The following is a 20,872-nucleotide window of genomic DNA, read 5'->3' on the forward strand; positions in this document are numbered from 1 at the left end:
GGGGGCTTATTGCTTAATTCGAACACCAACACGGTTCGCCTGCTTGTTATATGTTTTGTTATACAACAGCGAGGGGTTTTTCCGTCGTGTTTGACTATATTAACGTTAACGTTAGCAATCTAGCTTCTACTAAGCTAAGCACTACTAGCAGAAGGTAGGCACAGCCATATACATACTATCTATTATAATGTCTATTATTATGTATATTATTTCTCTAGTATATCTATGGGCTCATTATGTGGCTTACCCATTAACACAAGCACATGTTGAGGCTAGGTAATGAATATCGTTTTCTCTCAGTTTCATACCGACATACCTTTACGGGAACAGGACAGTCTCTGGCGTCTTCAGCGATGAACCAACGTTGATATCTCGCGGGGATGGGGACTCTTCTTCGCCGTACGGCCTCTACAACGTTTTAGATTGACAGCTGAACAACCAATTACGCCAACACAATGGTATTAGTGAGCTGGGACCGGCTGGGACACACGTCGTAAAATTCGCCTCCTACAGACTTTATTGTAATAATAACAGGATTTATGGACTAAGCAATAGCGGTTTCTCATCTCATAAATAAAGTCTAATCGTAAAAAGCCGAACTTCAAATATTACACAAACATTATCATCTACCGTTGTTTTTCAAGATGGCCACCATGTTGGAATATTTCTCCCTGTTGAAAGCTTTGGCATAGGCCAGGGGTGGGCAACTAATTTCCCCAAGGAGCCACATGACAAACTGGGACTGTTGAGGAGGGCCGGACCCAAAATACCAAACTCAAGTCTGAACTCAATTCTGTCCAATTCTATTCTGTTCTTGCATAACACTAAGTAAATCATATGGTTTTGTTTACTACTCGTAAGAACAGATAAAAATGTAAGGGACACCAAGGAAAAACAGCAATAGGCTATTTAATCTATGTCTAGTATTTAATCCTCATTCTCGAAAAAGATTTTTTGACATTGACATTTTATTTTTTTCAGTTTTCAAAGGCTGATATAAAAAAGTACTACAATATCTATATAATTAGGCTAGACGATGAAAATGTGAAGGAGTCAGTACAACCATAGGCCTGTGCCACCATTTCATCAACACTCAGCAATATTTCATCATTAAATCATTATCATCATTACCATCATTAAATTAACTCTATGCAGAATTAGACTATGAAAATGTGAAGCAGACAATAGTAGGCTTTCATTAGCTACTCAACATGCACAAAGAAAACTATTTTAAAAATGTAGGCTATGTTTTTGCTTTAACTTTATGCACAAAACTGTGATTGGTCAACTCGCCCTGTGTGTTGAGCCGGCTGCTTCAAGCAACCTGTGGGTAGTAGCATCATACTAGTTCGCTAACATAAGCTTTGCAAATAAACTCAGACATATTTTGGTTACAGTGACGGGGTTATCCGAATGTAAACTGTCTATCTGCCAGTAACGTTTTGAAATTAACGCTTCGTATCTCCAACAAACAGCAGGAGACAACCTTTGCGGTGGTGAGCGATGCAGACATAAGAGACACAAAACTTTGAAAGGTTTACGCCGACTTAAAGGCAACTGCATTGTGTCGACGCAGAAGCATAAATTCTATTCACCAGCACATCAGTGAGGGTGTTTACATTGTATGCATCCACGCACAAATGTATGGGCGTACAAATGGCAGTCGCTTTCAAAATAAAAGCAATGATATTGATTTGTGTGCATTATCTCTATGCTAGGCTCTTGACTATTGTTCTTTCACGGACCTTACGCGGGCCGGTCAGGGAAAGCCCATGGGCCGGATGTGGCCCGCGGGCCGTATGTTGCCCATGTATGGCATAGGCAATCTGATTGGTTGATGCACGGATCACGTATGCGTAGGCAGAAGAACTTCACTCATTTCAATCAATTGTTTCCTACTCGAATTTGAATGAAACAAAAATGTAGACTTTATTTGTTTAAGTTATTCTCACAACCAGTCCCTAATGAGTTCAACATACTTTCGATATTTAAGTCATTTCAATTAACTTAACTTAACTTAGTTTGACTAGTAAGATACACTGTTAGGTTTTACAGTGCATGTATTTAAATAAATGACATGTTTGGACTCAAAGCATTCAAGTAGCCTCAATATAAAATGGTTATGACCTCTTCAGTTGGTTATCTGTTTATGACAAGTTTGTCACCCAGGTAAATTTGAAACATCAACCTTAATCTTTGGCCTTACATGGTTGAGAATGGCCTGAAACTGCCTGTTAAATTAGAGCCTTTTAAATGACTCATCTCTCCTGATTCATGTGTCACTATGGGAGATGTTGTATCCTGGCAACTGCAAAAAATCTAGCAACTAAAGGCCATTGTGATACAAAAGAGTGACTCATCAACATAAAAAAGGTAACATTTTTTCTTTTTTTTTTTACTACTGACAAAGATGTCAGTGGACTGGTTGACTCATATGAAATACCAGTTATACATAGGCATATTCCCAACAAAAACTTTATTTTCAAATATAATTAAGACTATACAAGGTTTAATAGTACTCTGATAATATGCCAGGGACTTTTTAGTTGCTGCCTACTTGATTGGTGATATAAATACATAATAAAACAAAGAAATAAGTAAGGGATAATGTATAGAACGCCAGTCATTATCGGGAAATAGGTCCCGACAGGGCAAACCGGAGTGGAGGGGTCTTGTCCACCCTGAAGGGACCTATTTCCCAATAATCACTTGCGTTCTATACATTATCCCGCTTATTACACGGCTATTTGCCAAAACGGAACAATAAACTTCCCACGATATGATTCTTTAGCCTACATAGCTTATTTGTTACCTTTTCATCGTGGCTTTTGGTGAGAAACAAATACGCTGAACTTGAATCAAACATTCTTTTGAACACGGCTGATCAACCTGTTTTCACTTTTGAATGAAGTTCCAGTACTTGCAGAGTGATATGAAAGACGTGAATTAGAAGCACAAAAGCCATTTTCCTTGACAGCAGTCTGTTATACTTAGCAATGGTCTGTTATCGAGATATATCAGACCACCAAGTGAATGGAGCATTCTTCAGCATTATGAAGAGCCGTGTAATAAGTCATATTTAGTGTTCCGGTAAAAATAAAAAAGACAATCTATGATAACTATCAATCAACCATGCCTCTGCTGAAGAGGGCTGAGCTGGAATTGGCGAAACAGCAGCATGCGCTCACAGAGGCGCAAAACAAAGACCCTTCCAGCCGTGGTAAGCCTATTATTGGTTAATACATTCTGATGTCCTCCCAGTTGCTAAGCATTACAATTTTGGATTGTTTTTAGTTTTTACAGATGCTGAACATGATGCCGTCATAGTGACACCAGCCTAGAAACATCAAGGGGGTTGATTTAATAAACAGTCGTAAACATCAGGGTCATTCCACGTCAGTTCAACCAGGGCCCACGCACTTAGGTCTCAAAAAATGCAGAAAAAATTACCAGGTGTACCTATGTTACCCAGGAGACACACTGTAAAATTACTCTTATGTAAGATCAATACTTTCCAAGATACAGCCAGTTTTATAGGGGGAGGGGGTGTCGATTTTGCTCGGCCTCTTTTTTTTTGTCAAAGTTCACAAGCCCACAGCGCAAGAACTAAACCATGTAGGAGGCTCAAATTGTGCATGCTGGTACATAAATAGGAATAGTATGTAGCAGAATCGTCACGTTTGTTGTATAATTGTATAATCCTGCATGGTCATAGCTGTCCCTCAAAGTTGATACAAATTTTATTGGAGTTTTTGGCTGGGCTCTGTTTAAGCCTTCAGAAGACATATTTTTACTCAACATAGGCTCTTGATTTATTTTTCTTACTGAGATAAGTAGAAACACTCTCACAAAAAACAATGAACAGAAAATAAATCCCTTCAGGGTCTGAACAGCAGACCTCACAAGTCTGAAAAATCATTTTGGTTATCATTTTCAGAGCACCCAAACACCTTGTGGGAATATACAAAGATTTTTTAAATAGGTTTTTCTTTATTCTCCATGATCCCTTCTTTTTGAAAACACCAATTTGACTTGTCTTATGCAAATCTTTCTTTTTTAACTGAACTGGGGGAGCCACTGAAGCACATCTTCAATTTGAGCCTACGCCTTGGACAAGTTCCAACACTGTGGAAGACATCATGTCTCACCCCTGTCCCTAAGAAGCCACACCCTAGTGAGCTTAATGACTACAGACCTGTCGCTCTTACATCACATGTGATGAAGACAATGGAGCGATTGGTCTTAGGCATGCTCAGACCCCAGGTACGCCATGCACTAGACCCGTTACAGTTTGCTTACCAGGAGAAAGTGGGCGTGGACGATGCCATCACTTATCTTCTACACAGGAGACATTCCCACCTGGACAAGGGGAAAAGTGCTGTGAGAATCATGTTCTTTGATTTCTCAAGTGCTTTTAACACCATCCAGCCCCTCAGATTGGGAGACAAGCTCTTGCAGATGGGTGTGGACGCTCACCTGGTAACCTGGATTACAGATTACCTGACCGAGCGACCACAGTTCGTCAGACTGAAGAACTGTCTCTCCGACACTGTGATCTGCAGCACCGGAGCGCCACAGGGAACTGTGCTCTCTCCAGTCCTGTTCACCCAGTACACATCTGACTTCTGCTACAACACCGAGTCATGCCACATGCAGAAGTTTTCTGATGATACTGCAATTGTGGGGTGTATCAGGAACGGGCAGGAGGAGCCTGTTGGAGGACTTTGTGCAATGGTGCAAACTCAATCATATTCAACTTAACACTTCAAAGACCAAGGAGATGGTGGTGGATTTCCGCAGGTCTAAGCCCACTCTGCTACCAGTCCACATTGATGGGGTCAATGTGGAGGTGGTTAGCACCTACAAGTATCTGGGTCTCCACCTGGACAATAAACTGGACTGGTCAGCCAACACTGATGCACTCTACAAGAAAGGGCAGAGCAGGCTGTACTTCCTGAGGAGGCTGCGGTCCTTCAATGTGTGCAGTAAGCTCCTCAGGATGTTCTACCAGTCTGTTGTTGCCAGCGTCCTCTTCTATGCAGTAGTATGCTGGGGAGGAAGCACAAGGAAGAAGGATGTGGGGCGAATTGACAGGCTGGTAAGGAAAGCTGGCTCTGTAGTGGGAGCTGAACTTGAGTGCATCACTTCAATATCTGACAAAAGGACGCTGAACAAACTGATCAACATTTTGGACAATGAGTGTCATCTACTCCACAGCACTATTGTTAAGCAGAAGAGCCTGATCAGCTGGAGACTTCGCTCACTGCCTTGCACAACTGCAACTATTCAATGCTTCACTTAAGGGAAGAGGAGAGATAGACTTCTCCGCATAGTCTGTCTGCCTCTCCATCCTCTCCATGTTTAGGTACTGTCTGTCCACTAGCCACTTTTTACCACTGTCTTACTGCCTCACTGTTTGCGTGCTATATTAGCACATATGCATAACCCCTCCCTCTACCCCACAGCCGGATTGTTGCCACACTTATACCTTTACTTAATATAGTTTCAGGGCTCTCAAGTTTTGAGGACAGGCAAGTGTGACATTCCCCGTAGAAAATCCCCCCCCCCCCGTCCAGGGGTTAAAGGGGTGGCTGGTCAGACGGGTTGCGAGAATGGGGGTGTTTCATTAATAATACTACAACTTTTGGTTGCTGTTATTAATATGCCTTCAGATGTTCCAGTGTAACACAGGTTGTTTCGTCCGCCGCTCACAGCCCTTGAACCCGCCACCTCAACTCACCGGCATGGGAGTCGAGCGCTCTAACCACTGAGCTAAAAGCCCAAGATTCCAACTCAGCGGTTAGAGCCATTCTTAAGGTTAGGGGTGTGAGGATTTACACGCACAACTAGCATCACCAGCTAGCATACACCAGCCCCAGGTCGGTTAACAGTTAATCCAATATTAGTTGTGCAGAAATATAGCCCATCTTATACACACGCCAATTGAATTGAAATAGAAATTGTAAAGATTTGTATTTTTTGTAATTATTCCATATTTAGTGTAGTTATGTCAGAACCTGAAGTAGCCTACAATCCAAATGCATTGAGTATTACCTTTTATTTGAGGCCAAGATTATGCTTATAAGGGGTTCATATGCAGTAAGCATTTGATTGCCAATGTGCATTTTGGATAAACCAAAGTCCTCATGTTGTCATTCTATATTGATCTCTTTTTGCACACAGCATGACAAGACCTAATGCTAGGACTCAAGTCATATCAAGTCAAGACCTAGAGGGCTGAAATGTGGTCAGTTCAAAGACGCTTGTTATCCAGTAGAAAAAGAAAATAATAATCTAGCCTTTGTAACGTTGTGTCAGAAGGCTACATCACACAGTTATTCAAATGCTGTCATATCGCTCAGATTTTTGTTATTAGGCCACTTGAAAATAGGCTATGGCTAGGCTAATCACTGGAGGTATTTTAATATTATGTTTGTTTTGCTAATGGTTAGGCAAGGCCTCCCTGAGGTTTTGATCATCCTAATAATCTTTGAAATGTCAAATGTAAACACTAAGTTGAAATGCGTTGAAACTGACATGCCACCAGAACAGACGTTTTATCGGCTTTGAGGTATAATAAAGTCCCCAGTCTTGTAAATTCACATTATGTAACATCCATAACGCACCATTAAAGGTTTTAAAAGTAAGAAAGGGGCACAATTTGGTCATCACACTTTACATTGATATAAATCAGCTTTGCACAGGCATTATGGACACTGTCGCATCAACACTGTATGTGTAGCATAAACTTTTCCTATAAAACGTTATGAATGTGACATGGCCATGGAACTTGCTGACTTAAAAACAAAAGCCTTACAAATGTAAGGAGTTGTGCTCTTAAAGGCAAGCTGAGCATAGACATTGCTCTACCATTCCCTTGTCAATGTGGAATTTGTCAAATGACACAATTTGTTTGAACCTTGGGTCCATTTATCCACTTTTTAAATATGTATAATATTGTGTGAAAAATGTTGTTTCTGTATGGTTGCACACCATATTTATGATGTAAAAAGAGTGTCATTCTCCATCAAATTCAATCAGATCAGTTACAAACAATAAAATATAGAACTAAATGAAGATTTTAACAACAGTTCTATTTGCGTATGCACAACTTTTTTTTTCCATGGTAAGGATGACCTTTGCATGGAATTGCCATAATGCCTCCATGGACAGGATATAATTATATAATATGACATGATTTTAAAAGTGACCTATAACAATAGGCTATGCAATACACTTTAATTTGTTTAGTGCTAATAAAATGATTAAGCCTATTTGGAGTGAAAGATGTTGAGAATGTGACAATATGTCAGTCATTGTGTGAACGAAAGTAGGCTATGACTAGGCATACATGTAGGCTACTTGTTCTGAGCAAGTGTTCTCAATGAACAGGCTGTGAAGGCTAAGTTACAGACAGTCCTGAACAACTGATGCTAATTGTCTGGGAAACATTCTCTAGCAGCAGTCACGTTGTCATTGTTTGTGTCAAACAAGTTGTGGATTTGTTGTAACATTAAAAGATGACACGTTCAACAATTCCAGGATACGCGTTTTTTCATTGGTTGTTGCGTTAAATCTTACCCAGATACAATAGTGCTATTTTCTAATTGGCTATTGTGTAGCCCCTCTCGTTAAACTCTGCCAGAGTAGGCGATAGAAGTAGGCCTACCTCAACACAGACTCTCAGTCCTTGTCCAGTGCACCCTCCCTCCCTCTCTCTCTCTCTCCCTCACAACAGGCGCATCCCTCCTCAGCATGCGTAATCCAAACATTCACAATCGTGCAAGACGACTGGGTAAATTGTTATTAAATCCGGTTAGCATCATTAGCACGCTGCACAAATTTGTTCAAAACTGTTGCATTCAAATTGACTGCTAAGTTCTAATCATCTCAATCCCGATGCAAATGGAAAAGTATTTTCCAAGACTCAAATGGGCCGGTCCCAAGGAGAAAAAGTATTCATTTGAAACTTAAACACACGTGGGGAAACTGAACAGTCTAACCAGTAGACTATGATAAACGCCTAGACTATGATAAAGCAAATTAAGCTACTTTGTTTACAATATTTCCAGGCTTCAACCAGTGCTGCTTTTCGTTCAGACTTTTGTGCACATTTATTTATTTGAGTGTTTTTCATGATTGTGTTGCTATTTCTTTTCCCTGTTTGCTTTGATTGATAACTGAGGTGATTTAAATCAGAGGAAGGTTAAGTTTAAAATCAAAGTGTTTAAATGTAACTTTTTTTTCCTTCTGGTCCTTATCTGAAATAGATTTTTTTTTTTTTAAAAATCAATAATTATTGATATCAGTGGTGGAATGTAACGAAGTACAAATACTTCGTTAATACTTCGTTACTGTACTTAAGTAAATTTTCCACGTATTTGTACTTTACTTAAGTAAAATATATAGTGCATACTTTTGACTTTTACAGCAATTATCTGTACTTTTACTCCGCTACATTTCTACAACACCATCGTTCCTTTTTACGATACATTTTAAGATCAGTTTTTTTTTTTCCCTTTACTCTGTTTTACCCTCTCCATATTAGTCAAACATACCCTAACACTTTTTACTTAGTATTTCACTTTAGGTCCTCTCTTTTATTTTCTAACCCTGTTTCACCTTCTTACTACTTCTATTTCTTTTATTTATTTAAACCTATTTATAAATGCTATTTGCACAGTTGGTCAGACGGGCCTCGAACCTGTGCCCTTCTCCCTTCCAGTCTGGCCTCTTAGCCACTACACCCCTGAGGACCTCTTAAGTAGAGCCTTTACACTCTACCTCAACTTCACTTTTTACACTTAGAACTACAATTCCCAACCACCTTAGCTTCCCTCCATTTGCAGACCAATTTCAAATGCCCCAATCACAGACAGCCACATACTCTCATTTAGATTGACTCACACTACATCCAACCAACACCCTTCTTCCCAGAAACAAACCCCTTCCTCTTCCTAACTCCCCCCCTCATTTCTAACTGAAATACCAAACACACCAGCACTAGGCACTTTCTCCTCTGATGCAGGATTAGTTATCCGAAACGTCAGGAGTCTTCCAAGGAGCAACATGGTATTTCTGCTTTTATTCCTTACTAGTTAATCCAATTGGTTTTAAATTATTTGAAATAAAGATTGGCTTTTAAATTTTAACAAACACTGTAAGAGGACTACCCTATCCACCTGCCTGACCACATGGATTAGCATGCTAGCACATATCTGGACTGTTTGCTACACACCTGGCTGTCAAGACTGTGCTCTCTTTCATGAACTTGGACTGCAACCTCACTCTTTTGGAGGTAACCTGAGCAATCTACCATCTGGAACACTACTCTGTGGATCTTTAACATCAAACCCAACACAAGCATGAGGTATGCAAACCTAGGTCTGCGCTACAGGTAAGGGCTTTTATCTTTTCAGTTGTTTGTTTTTAGTGTTGGTTAATTTCTGTAAGGTTGGCTTTTACCGTTTTGCTCCTTTCCCTCCCTCCAACATATTTGCCCCCCCCCCCCCCCCCCCTTTTTTTTACTTTTGGTTTTTTGGTTTTGTTTCTTTTCTTCTCCCTACACTACACCACTACATACATTCACTTCCATACATTCACTTCCACTCACTCACTACATTACACATACAACATGGCCTCATTCAACAGACCCTACACACGTCCTCTCACACAACCTCCAGATCCCCTCACCCGACAACAATCCAAACACTACTTCAAACTGATTCAAGTCACTCACCACCAACACATAATTTCACATGCACTCCAGACAGGCCTCTTCCCCACAGGTATGACCAGACAAGTAGCCAAACTTACACAATTCATTAAACCAGCACTACCCACTCAACATACACGTACACTACTCAACCAGAACACATCAGACTGGATGCAACACAACATGGACATTCTTCTGGAACACTATAACACACAACTTACACTACTGACTTCCACCCCTTCCCCCTTCAATACACTGGCATTTCAGATTGCCAGTGGCTGGGCCAGAAAGAGGTACCATACCCGCCTGTCACCCACTACCTTACAGACAGTTCAACGGCTTCTCAACCCTCAGTCTTCCCCCCACACAACACCAACACACACCACCCCCCCTCCCCATACTACTACCCCCACTCCTAGGGACCCCCCCCACACCCACTCACTCTTCTGACCCCTCTTTTCTCACTGAATTCCCTCCTCTTCCTGCACCCACTAGGGCCCCTACTCCCCCTCCTAAACAGGACTTGGGAGTTATGCCACATCTCACACTTACACTTACCACCCCATCCATCCCTTCACTCTCCACTTCCATTGACTTACAGCAGGTCACTTTTACCATCAACACACCTGACCTGACAGATACACTCTCAGATACTGATGACAATCAACACCCACCCAACACCACACACACCACTCAGAACGCACAACACCACACCAAAAATCCCCTCACTACTCCCACACCCATAGACACTTCTCCCATTGACACCCCAAACCCTCTTACTAACCCTAACCCTACACCCACTAACACCCACCCTACTGACACTCTCCCGGTCTCCCCTACCCTTACACCACCCAAAAACAGACCCACCATACAGGTTACAGCCCTTGTCACTCACACTCATAACAGTCAACCCACAATCACCCAACGCCCTAACACGGCCACCACTAACACCACCCAGGCTAACCACCTCATAACACATTTGGTTCCACAGGATATAACACCATGTCTCTCTCCACCAGGTTCCACCCAAGTGGGAGGGGTAGACCCAGGACGGTCCAAACCATCAAGGGTGATGATGAGCAAGGGAAACAAAAAAGCTAACCAGCTTACAAAACCCAATGCTGAGCCCTCCACCTCCACAGGTGTAGAACTGTCTGGGGCTCCTACTCCCTCCCCCCTACCTCTACACAAACCCTCACCTGCACCACACTCTACACAACCCCTGTCCCCTAGGCCCCCTCCTCTTCTTCGGACTCCTACAGTCCCACTTCTCTCTCTCCCCCTCTTCTCTCCTACCTATCACAAATGGTCCAACAATAGACTTCAGGAGTGGCACATCAGACCTAACAAACCCATACTATTCATAGGTGATTCCAATCTGGCCCGTATTCCCCCTCATCCATATCCCAACATACAGATAGACAGCTACCCAGGTGCCACAGCCAACCACATGAACCAGTTACTGGAGAAAACCTCCCCACAAGAAGCTGTTGAGCTGTTAGTCCTGTCGGTGGGTACCAACCAGACATGTGGACTCGAGTTACATGACTTGGACTCGAGTCAGACTCGAGTCATGATTTTAATGACTTCAGACTTGACTTGATAAAATTCGGCATGACTTGCGACTCGACTTGGACTTGAATACTATTCACTCGAGACTTGACTCGGACTTTGCCTCTTTGACTTGTGACGACTTGACATGTCTCGAGTCAAAAACTACATTTCCTGATCGTGGATCAGTCATCCCAGAGATGCTTTCCCTCCGCGACTAAAAAAAAAAAAAAAATAGCGGAGACAAGCGGCCAGTCTAGAGCACAGTTCAGTGCTGTCGCTACCCCCTCATGCGTTACGCACTGTGTGTAGGGCACCAAGAGACAGAGAAACGACCAACATTTAGCCAATAACTAGTAGCTTTACAGCAAACTGATTTGCACTCTTGTTAGAGAACGTTTACAATGTCAAAATGCACCAACAGCATGTTACATAAAGATGATACTTTTCGAGTCCTCTCCATTAAGATCCAACTTGAACTTATGCTAGCCTACTGCATTTAATTGAGAACCCCATCTAAGCACGCACGAGAGGGAGAGAAAACGAGTGGCAGGTTCCAGCTGGCTTGTCATTGTTGATGATGATTGATATTTTCTTTTAAATATAAGAAACGTATAAAAGGAAATCATGAAGGCAACAAATACGAGATTTGGGGAAATTGCGGATTTATCCGGTTCTCACTACTGTTATAAACTATGAGATCCAGGTCACTATGACATAGGCTGCACTCACTGTGATTTGGAAAGTGGACAAGAATATGAAGAGTTGTCTTTGCCTTTGTGTAATGGAAATGGTGAGTCTTGAAGTAGGCCTATTCAATAATTTGTTTACATGAAGCACATTGATATGCCGATTGAAACGCATTCCACTCAGCTAGCTAGGTGGCTACTGGCTACCAGGCTCATAATTCACATTTAATTGCAAACAGAAAATGTCAAGCAAGCATCATGTCAAACATGCATCTATTTCCAAAGGAATGAAAGCTGTTTGTGCCAACTTAATATCATGCTTATCATTGTTAATATTGTGCTTTACATGTGGCACAAACAATGTTTGAGTTTGTGGACTAGCCATAGGCTATATTTGAATGGAGCTGGTAAAAAAAAGATCATTATGAGAATGTGTGGACAGTGGCACACAATGGGCTTAAAGTGACAGTGCACCATTTACAAATGAGATAAACAGCATCAAATGTGTAGTATTTCTTAAGAAATGAATACTTTAAAACAAAATGACTGTCATTATTATCTTTTAAATAATATAAAAGTGTTGACCTTGGCTTCCCTTATGAGTCGCCACTGGCAGACAGCCTAATAAATTGTTTGCAGGCAAATCTGTGGCCTAGCGCAGTGAAATGCCATCAGTCAAATTATTACTCATACTTACAGTGGGCTCTGCAATTTGGAAAAACAATATATATATTTGTCATGTAGCTATATCCGTTTTGTACAGATTACTCTGGTATGCACATGTGTATATTGTATGCGCATGCATATATCGTAAAAGATTTCAAGACATTCAAATTCTGTGGATTAGATGGAAGTGTTAAAATTATGATCGATAGTCTAATAATGCCATTATTAAGTGAAGAGTACCTGATGACTTGTTCAGGACTTGAAAAAGATTGGGACTTGGACTTGGACTCGACTTGGCTTTGATGAGACTTGGACTTGGACTCGACTTGCCCTTCTCTCTATTTACTTGGGACTTGACTTGGACTTGAGTGCTAAGACTTGGGACTTACTTGTGACTTGCCAAACAGTGACTTGGTCCCACCTCTGGTACCAACAACAGAGAGCACAATGCTAAGGCCACCACCAACAAACAACTTCACAAAATGTTTAAGTTGGCCACCAAAGTTTTCCCCAACGCCAACATTTATGTCCCGGTCATCAACTTTTCCCCCTCTATTCACCCACACTACAAGTACAATCTCACCGAGATTAACCGCTATATCACCACCCACCTCCCCCACCTCCAACCACTTCCAGCAGATCAATTTTCCACCACACTTGATCACATCCACTGGACCCCAGAAGTAGCTTCCAAAATCCTCCACTTCTGGTGCTCACAACTAAATTTAACGTTTCACAGACCCTAAATCAGGACACACCCTCACACACCCTGAATCACACTTCACCTCACACTGACTCCCTCAACCTGTCTAAGTCCCTTATTCTCTCCCCTGTACAAACTGCACTTTTAGAAAAAGGTCTTTCTTTTATTCCCACACCTACCAGGAGGGACTGCGAAGGGACATCCATGGTTATCATGGACGCTTGAAATTACATGATCATTTTAAACACAAACCCCACCGTGAGCCCGTCCCCTTCACTCTCCCCTCCACCTGGGAACCTGACTCTTCCCAGGTGGATGGGAGACTACGTACCCTCATTAGGCAAGATCTCCATTCCCTGTCCACCTATCTCTCCCGCCCTTTTGACTCCAGCCACCCCAACATCTCCCCAGCAGAAAAAAGAGCAATTTTCCAACTTTGCCACAATCCAAACATCATCATTAAACCAGCCGACAAGGGTTCCAAAATAGTTATTCTAGACACTCACCAATACCTCCTAGAAACCAACAGGCAACTTTCCAACCCACTCCATTACAAACCCATCACTCAATCCCTTCAACCCAAAGCACAAGAAAAAGTTCGCAATCTGGTCCTTTCATTATACACCAATCATTCCATAACCAAAAAACAATTTGATTTCCTGATCGGACCAGACCAACCCAGACCCCGCGCCTTTTATCTTCTCCCCAAAATCCACAAGCCACCTGACTCATGGACAATTCCCTTCGCAGTCCCTCCTGGTAGACCTATAGTGTCAGATTGTAGTTCCACCACTTACAACATTTCTTTTTTCATAGATCACTTTCTTAATCCCCTCTCCACTAAACACCCCACATACATACAAGACACATATGATTTCATACATAAAATCCGGCCCATGGCAGTTCCCAACCATACTTACCTGTTCACCATCGATGTTGACAGTCTCTATACAAACATAGACACCATCTCAGGCCTTCAAGCAGTACAGCACAAGTTTACTCAATTTCCAGATCCCACACGCCCAGACAATACCTTACTTCAACTTTTAGAAATCTGCTTAACCCATAATGACTTTGAATTCGACGACAAACTGTTTTTACAAATCCATGGAACTGCCATGGGCCAGAGATTCGCCCCCGCATATGCCAACATCTTTATGAGCGAGTGGGAGCAAGAAGCCTTAGCCAAATGTCCCCTGAAACCCCTCTTTTTCTATCGCTTCCTGGATGATATCATCGGCGCCTGGACTCACACACTAGACCAATTCACTGACTTTATGAACATACTCAACACGCACCACACTACAATTAAACTGAAATCCACAATTGACCCTCACTCAGTTAATTTCCTGGACACCACACTTTTTCTTACACCATCCACTCCAACACATAGTTCCCTCAGTACTAAAATTTTCTTCAAACCCACTGATACGCACGCACTTTTGCATAAATCCAGTTACCAACCCAAACACACTTTCCGAGGCATCATTAAATCACAAATCATTCGTTTCCACCGTATCTGCACTTTTCCCACAGACCTCCACGAAGCGATAGAAATTCTCTTTAGAGCCCTCCGCCCCCGTGGATATTCAAAAAGATTTCTAAGGAAAATTAAAACAGACACCCTGACCCTTCTTGCTCCCACTCGCTCTGACACTAATTCTCCTCCCACCATAATGGCCCCCCCCAATCCCACTCCTGACCCCAACCCCACTGCCACACCTTTCATTCCACTAGTCACTACCTTTTCACAACCCACCACACACTTGCACCACACTCTCAAACAACACTTCACCCACTTTCAGTCCTCCCACACTCACTTCCAACATCAGACTCATCTCAGCCTTCCGTAAAAACAAAAACCTTCAAGACCTCCTCATTAGATCACGGTTCTCCAGGAAGCCCCCACTCAAGCCATCACCACAGGACTCCTTCTTCAAACCACAACACTTCATCACTAACCTTCACTCACACCTTTCTGCCCCTAACACACCCCTCTCACTAGACACCACAAATGCTGTCTACATCATCACATGCAATAAATGTCACTTACAGTATATAGGAGAAACAGGTCACTCAATCAAAACCAGACTCAAACAGCATCTATACACCATTTCTAGGAACTCACGCACCACCCATATAGTCACACATTTCCAGCAACACAGCACTGCACACCTTGGCATTTGTGGTCTCGAGAGCAACCCCGGCTGGACCCGAGCACAGAGGCAACGAGCAGAACGGAGCTGGATAAATAAACTTCACACTTTCTTCCCCCTTGGTCTCAATTAATCCACTCCTCTGTTTCCTTCTGCTTCTCAATAAAGCTACATCTTTCCTTCCCCTTTTCTCCCAGGTCCTGTCTTATTTATTTATTTATTTATTTATTTATTTATTTATAAAAAAAACTACTATTACTATGTTATTTATCCCTTATTACTTTGTTATTACTCCCCCCCCCCCCTCTTTTTAGTCTATTAAGTTCTCCACCCCAGTTCACCCCATCTTTTCCACTCCCCCTAGACTAACCCAGGACTTTTACCTTTTATTATTCATTTTCACCTGACACAATTTAGATATGTTTACTTTTTATTTCTGCAGTGTCGTGTTTATTTTCAAAGGTTGTTTCTTATGAATTTTACACTTTAGATTTTTAGCACTTATAGCACTTTTGATTTCTAGCACTTATAACACTTTTCCTGGTTTTAGTCTATCCCTTACTCCCAGCCCCATTTCTTATGCACTTACTTTTTTCTTTTTCCTTTTAGCCCCAGTCCCTAGTTTTAACCCCACCCAGCTGCTTGGCCCAAACCCCAACCCCTAAACCTAACCTCCAGCCCCCATCCCTTAACCTAACCCCCACCCCTTAACCTAACCCCCATCCCTAACCTCCACCCCTTAACCTAACCCCCATCCCTAAACCTAACCTCCAACCCCCACCCCTTAACCTAACCCCCATCCCTAAACCTAACCTCCAACCCCCACCCCTTAACCTAACCTCCAGCCACTTGGCTAAATTCCAACCCCAGCCCCTTAGCCTAACCCCAGCCCCTTAGCCTAACCCCAACCCTTAGGCCAACCCCAGCCCCTATCCTTAGGCGAACACCAATGCCTAACCAACCCTTACCCCCACCCTCAGGCTAACCTCAACCCCCAAGGCCGACTCCAGCCCCCCACCCCTTATCCTAACCAGCCCCTTGGCCTAAACCCAACCCCTTATCCTAACCCTTCATTAAGTAATTATTTTTTTATTTTATTTTTTTTCCCCAAATTACATATTTTCTAATTAAATATTTTTTATTTACATATTATTATATTATTTTATTTTGACAGTTGACCTTTTTCATACCCTTATTCCCTTCCTTGTTGGTGTGGTTGGATCCAATCGGCCAGTGCACTCAGTCACCCACTCCACCAAACATCATGTTCCCCTAACCTAACCCCACCCAGCTGCTTGGCCTAACCCCAACCCCTATCCCTTAACCTAACCTCTAGCCACTTGGCTAAATTCCAACCCCAGCCCCCACCCCTTAACCTAACCCCTACCCCTTAACCTAACCTTCAGCCACTTGGCTAAATTCCAACCCCGGCCCCTTAGCCTAACCCCAACCCCACCTAAGGCTAACCATTGTCCCCACCCTCAGGCTAACCTCAACCCCCAAGGCCGACTCCAGCCCCCCACCCCTTATCCTAACCAGCCCCTTGGCCTAAACCCAACCCCTTATCTTAACCCTTCATTAAGTATTTATTTATTTTTCTTCTTTCTTTCTTTCCCTTTTCTAATATACATAATTCTTTATTAAATATTTTTTATATATATATATTATTTTATTTATAGACAGTTGACCTTTTCCTACCCTTATTCCCCTCCTTGTTGGTGTGGTTGGATCCAATCGGCCAGTGCACTCACAGTCACCCACTCCACCAAATATCATGTTCCCCTAACCTAATCCTAACCCAACCCTAACCCTACCTCTAAACTTAACCCTAATCCTAACCCTAACTTGTTATGGCAAAAAACGAATGTCACTTACGTGCATAAGATGCCTTTCATTTCAGTGCTCTCCAAGTTGTACAGCTCAACTTTTTTGTTTCCTTCATTTTGCTCACCTGTCGGTGATTAGTGCTCACTGTCTCATTAGTGCGTGTGAGTCACTACTGTCGCTCACCCACACTTACAAATCAAAACTTGTCACAGATTGATTAGGAGTCTTCACTCATGGAAATTTCCAAGAGAGACAGAACACTGATATGAAATAAAGTTTTTTTGAGAACTAACATGTGTTGGAACTTAGACTCGTACATTGTTTTGAACTCTAATGTTTTGATGCAGTGTGTTTAGCAGTTAATCTTGGATTTAACCTTTTTGAAAATAGCAGCCTTTTGCATTGTTTTTTTTTTACCTTTAGCAGTATACACCCTAACCTTTAAACTAAATCCTACCAACACCATCTACCGTTCAATGTCTTTTTCTAACACCTATCATGACCTTTGGAATAAATGGCATTCTACAACAGATACACATACATTCATATTTAATGCACAACCCTAGCACAATGATTAATACAGCTCTCAGATGTGAAAACATAACTTCTGTTTTCTTTTTAAATGTATTTGTTGTATTTGTGGCTTGTGTGCAACATGATGCTTTTTTGCTCTCTAAATCTGTGAGCGTTGCCTGTGCAATATTTGTTGGGATCACCTTCTTTCCCTATTCATTATTGTCCCTTTTCAATTCATTATTTTTTTTAATCCTTCATTCCATGTAACATGAAGCCATGTACAAGTAGATCAAAACTAAATCTACATGGAGTTGTTGTTTTAGTAGCATTAAATAATAGATAATAACAATGATAACAAATAATATAAAAAATACATTGAATGCACAAACTCTCTAAACTGCATCTGGGACCCACACACACTGTTTACACATTTAGTCATTCTAAGTGAGCATTTACTGTAGATCATGAATGACAAAGGAAAGAGAGATCCATTTACATCACACATATTTCAAGAGGGCTCTAAAGACTTATCTGTTCAGGTTACAGTTAATTAATGAATTGATTCTTAGAGTTATGGTTTGTACATGTTTTTTGTTTAATTTTTATTTGACATTGTTATTGGTATTACTGTGCTTAGCAACTTTTTTTAAACTGTTGAAGATAATTATAACCATGACTGTGTGTCCAGCATGAGGAATGGATAGGGGGGGGTGCTTTGTATGCCTCACTGATGTTAGTGTAAACATGTCTTGTCTCCCGTAGTGGGGCATTATACATTTTAATGTAATTTAGGCAGAACAGCTCGAGTGGTTGAAGTCACCCGCGACAATGTACTGTAGGCTGCCTCAGGATGTAGTGAGGAGTTTGTTGTTTACTAGCAGAATGCAGTTATTTCATGGCAACCTTAGGTTAGCATCCGGTGGCAGGCAGCCGTCACAACAGAAGATATAAACTCTCTGGGCAGATAGAAAGGTCTACACTTACTCTAGGTTAGCTGAGCAGTTTTGACGCTCTGCCAGCAGTTTTGCATCGATAGCCCGCGGAATGTCATCAGGGCTTTCAGGGGATACCATCTACCTCTACCATCTCCTCCCTACTCTTTATTTGCCTTGTTGGTCTGCCGCTTACCCGGTTCAACCCCTTTTCTTACGTGAGGTCATGGATTTCTAAAGGACATAGAGCTGCACTGGACACAAGATGAGAAAGAAGCAGGGTAATGGAGGCCAGGGGTCTGGATTCTGTATGGGCCGTTTTGGACAAGTAGGCCTAGGCTACGGTAGGAAGAAATCACGCTTCCACGCTGTATCTAGTTGATCATTGACTACTGGGTGTGGGTGGTCATCATTGCAATATATAGCATACTTTAGCGCTGAGGCTTCTACCCTTGTTGGACTGTTTTGTTGGTTCCCCTGTAGGCTACCTCCTATTTTCCTGGTCTGTGTGTGTGTGCGCGTGAGTGTTTGTGTTTCCTGCTCCCTCTCTGTGTCATAGAATGTGTCAGTACCGATGTGTTTTGATTGGGGGGAGGTGTCCGGGGGGGAATATTCAGTGGTGTAGTCTACTTTTTTGAGGTGGGCATACTGGATATTTGGCCAGTCATGGGCTCAGTGGTTACCAAACTAGGGGTCAGGACTCGGGACCCCTCGGGATCAATATTAAGGGACAAAAATGTTTGTTTTGGGTTGCAGATTTGCACTTACCTGCCCCTTGCATGCATGAGGGACAGCATAAATTCACTTTCATTGTGTGGACTGTGTGCTGTGTATCTCAAAGGCAATGGAACTCCATGTGGCACTTAATCTTTGTTCTCATCTCTCATAGCCCAGGTAAAAAAGTAGTATACTTTAGTGTGTTAGAAATATGATTAAAGTACATGAAGTATAAAGCAAGTATGCTTACACTTTTTGTACTTTATGTAAAGTATGTTTAATGTGTACTTTTAGAAAGTGTACTTCAAAGTAGATGTTATTAAGTTCAACTTCAGTGTACTAAAATTAAATATACTTATTGTGCAATATTCAAAGTGTTTTTGTAATGTACTTTTTAAAAGTGTACTTTGTTGTTAGTGTATTTTAAATGGTAAAGATGTTTATTTAGTTTAAGTGTATTAAATTGCTAATACTTAGAGTTGGAATATAGTGTACTTATGGAAAGTATATTTTTTGGTAGGCCTAATACATTGTTTGTATAGTTTCATAGTCATAGTAATAAGTTCAACTTCAGTGTACTAAAATTAAATATACTTATTGTGCAATATTCAAAGTGTTTTTGTAATGTACTTTTTAAAAGTGTACTTTGTTGTTAGTGTATTTTAAATGGTAAAGAAGTTTATTTAGTTTAAGTGTATTAAATTGCTAATACTTAGAGTTGTAATATAGTGTACTTATGGAAAGTATATTTTTTGGTAGGCCTAATACATTGTTTGTATAGTTTCATAGTCATAGTAATAAGTTCAACTTCAGTGTACTAAAATTAAATATACTTATTGTGCAATATTCAAAGTGTTTTTGTAATGTACGTTTTAAAAGTGTACTTTGTTGTTAGTGTATTTTAAATGGAAAAGAAGTTTATTTAGTTTAAGTGTATTAAATTGCTACTTAGAGTTGTAATATAGTGTACTTATGGAAAGTATATTTTTGGTAGGCCTAATACATTGTTTGTATAGTTTCATAGTCATAGTAATAAGTTCAACTTCAGTGTACTAAAATTAAATATACTTATTGTGCAATATTCAAAGTGTTTTTGTAATGTACTTTTTAAAAGTGTACTTTGTTGTTAGTGTATTTTAAATGGTAAAGAAGTTTATTTAGTTTAAGTGTATTAAATTGCTAATACTTAGAGTTGTAATTTAGTCTACTTATGGAAAGTATATTTTTTTGGTAGGCCTAATACATTGTTTGCATAGTTTCATAGTCATCTCACCTTTAATAAAATACTAATGTGTGTAGCTTGTGTGTCAGCCGCATGGATGGCAATGTGCAATAACCTAGCCTAGACACACTGATCTATCAGTTTTGGTCATCAAATAATATTTTTTCTTTTGTTGATT

The 20,872-nt window shown here is 41.2% G+C and overlaps 1 protein-coding gene and 1 long non-coding RNA gene across 2 annotated transcripts; both read left to right on the forward strand.

The window, feature by feature from the left end:
* The first annotated feature begins 1,925 nt into the window (after positions 1-1,925).
* On the forward strand, positions 1,926-20,087 carry LOC121721248. Its single transcript, XR_006034772.1, has 4 exons — positions 1,926-1,935; positions 2,158-2,160; positions 7,586-7,593; positions 19,645-20,087. It is a non-coding gene; the product is annotated as an uncharacterized LOC121721248 (long non-coding RNA).
* On the forward strand, positions 10,764-13,416 carry LOC121721246. The gene is made up of 2 exons (XM_042107995.1): positions 10,764-11,237; positions 13,056-13,416. The coding sequence occupies exons 1-2, from the start codon at positions 10,788-10,790 to the stop codon at positions 13,365-13,367; spliced, it is 762 nt and encodes a 253-aa protein (XP_041963929.1). The 5' UTR covers positions 10,764-10,787; the 3' UTR covers positions 13,368-13,416.
* Positions 20,088-20,872: the final 785 nt, after the last annotated feature.

This window comes from Alosa sapidissima, chromosome 10, assembly GCF_018492685.1.
Source record: "Alosa sapidissima isolate fAloSap1 chromosome 10, fAloSap1.pri, whole genome shotgun sequence".
NCBI classification, from domain to species: Eukaryota; Metazoa; Chordata; class Actinopteri; order Clupeiformes; family Clupeidae; genus Alosa; species Alosa sapidissima.

What these genes read in the sequence shown, in the direction of transcription:
- LOC121721246 (XM_042107995.1), top strand. Translation starts at nt 10,788, where the DNA reads ATGATGAGCAAGGGAAACAAAAAAGCTAACCAGCTTACAAAACCCAAT. An exon ending in TCCTGTCGGTGGGTACCAAC is followed by an intron (nt 11,238 to 13,055) that starts CAGACATGTGGA and finishes TCTGGTACCAAC; the next exon opens with AACAGAGAGCACAATGCTAA.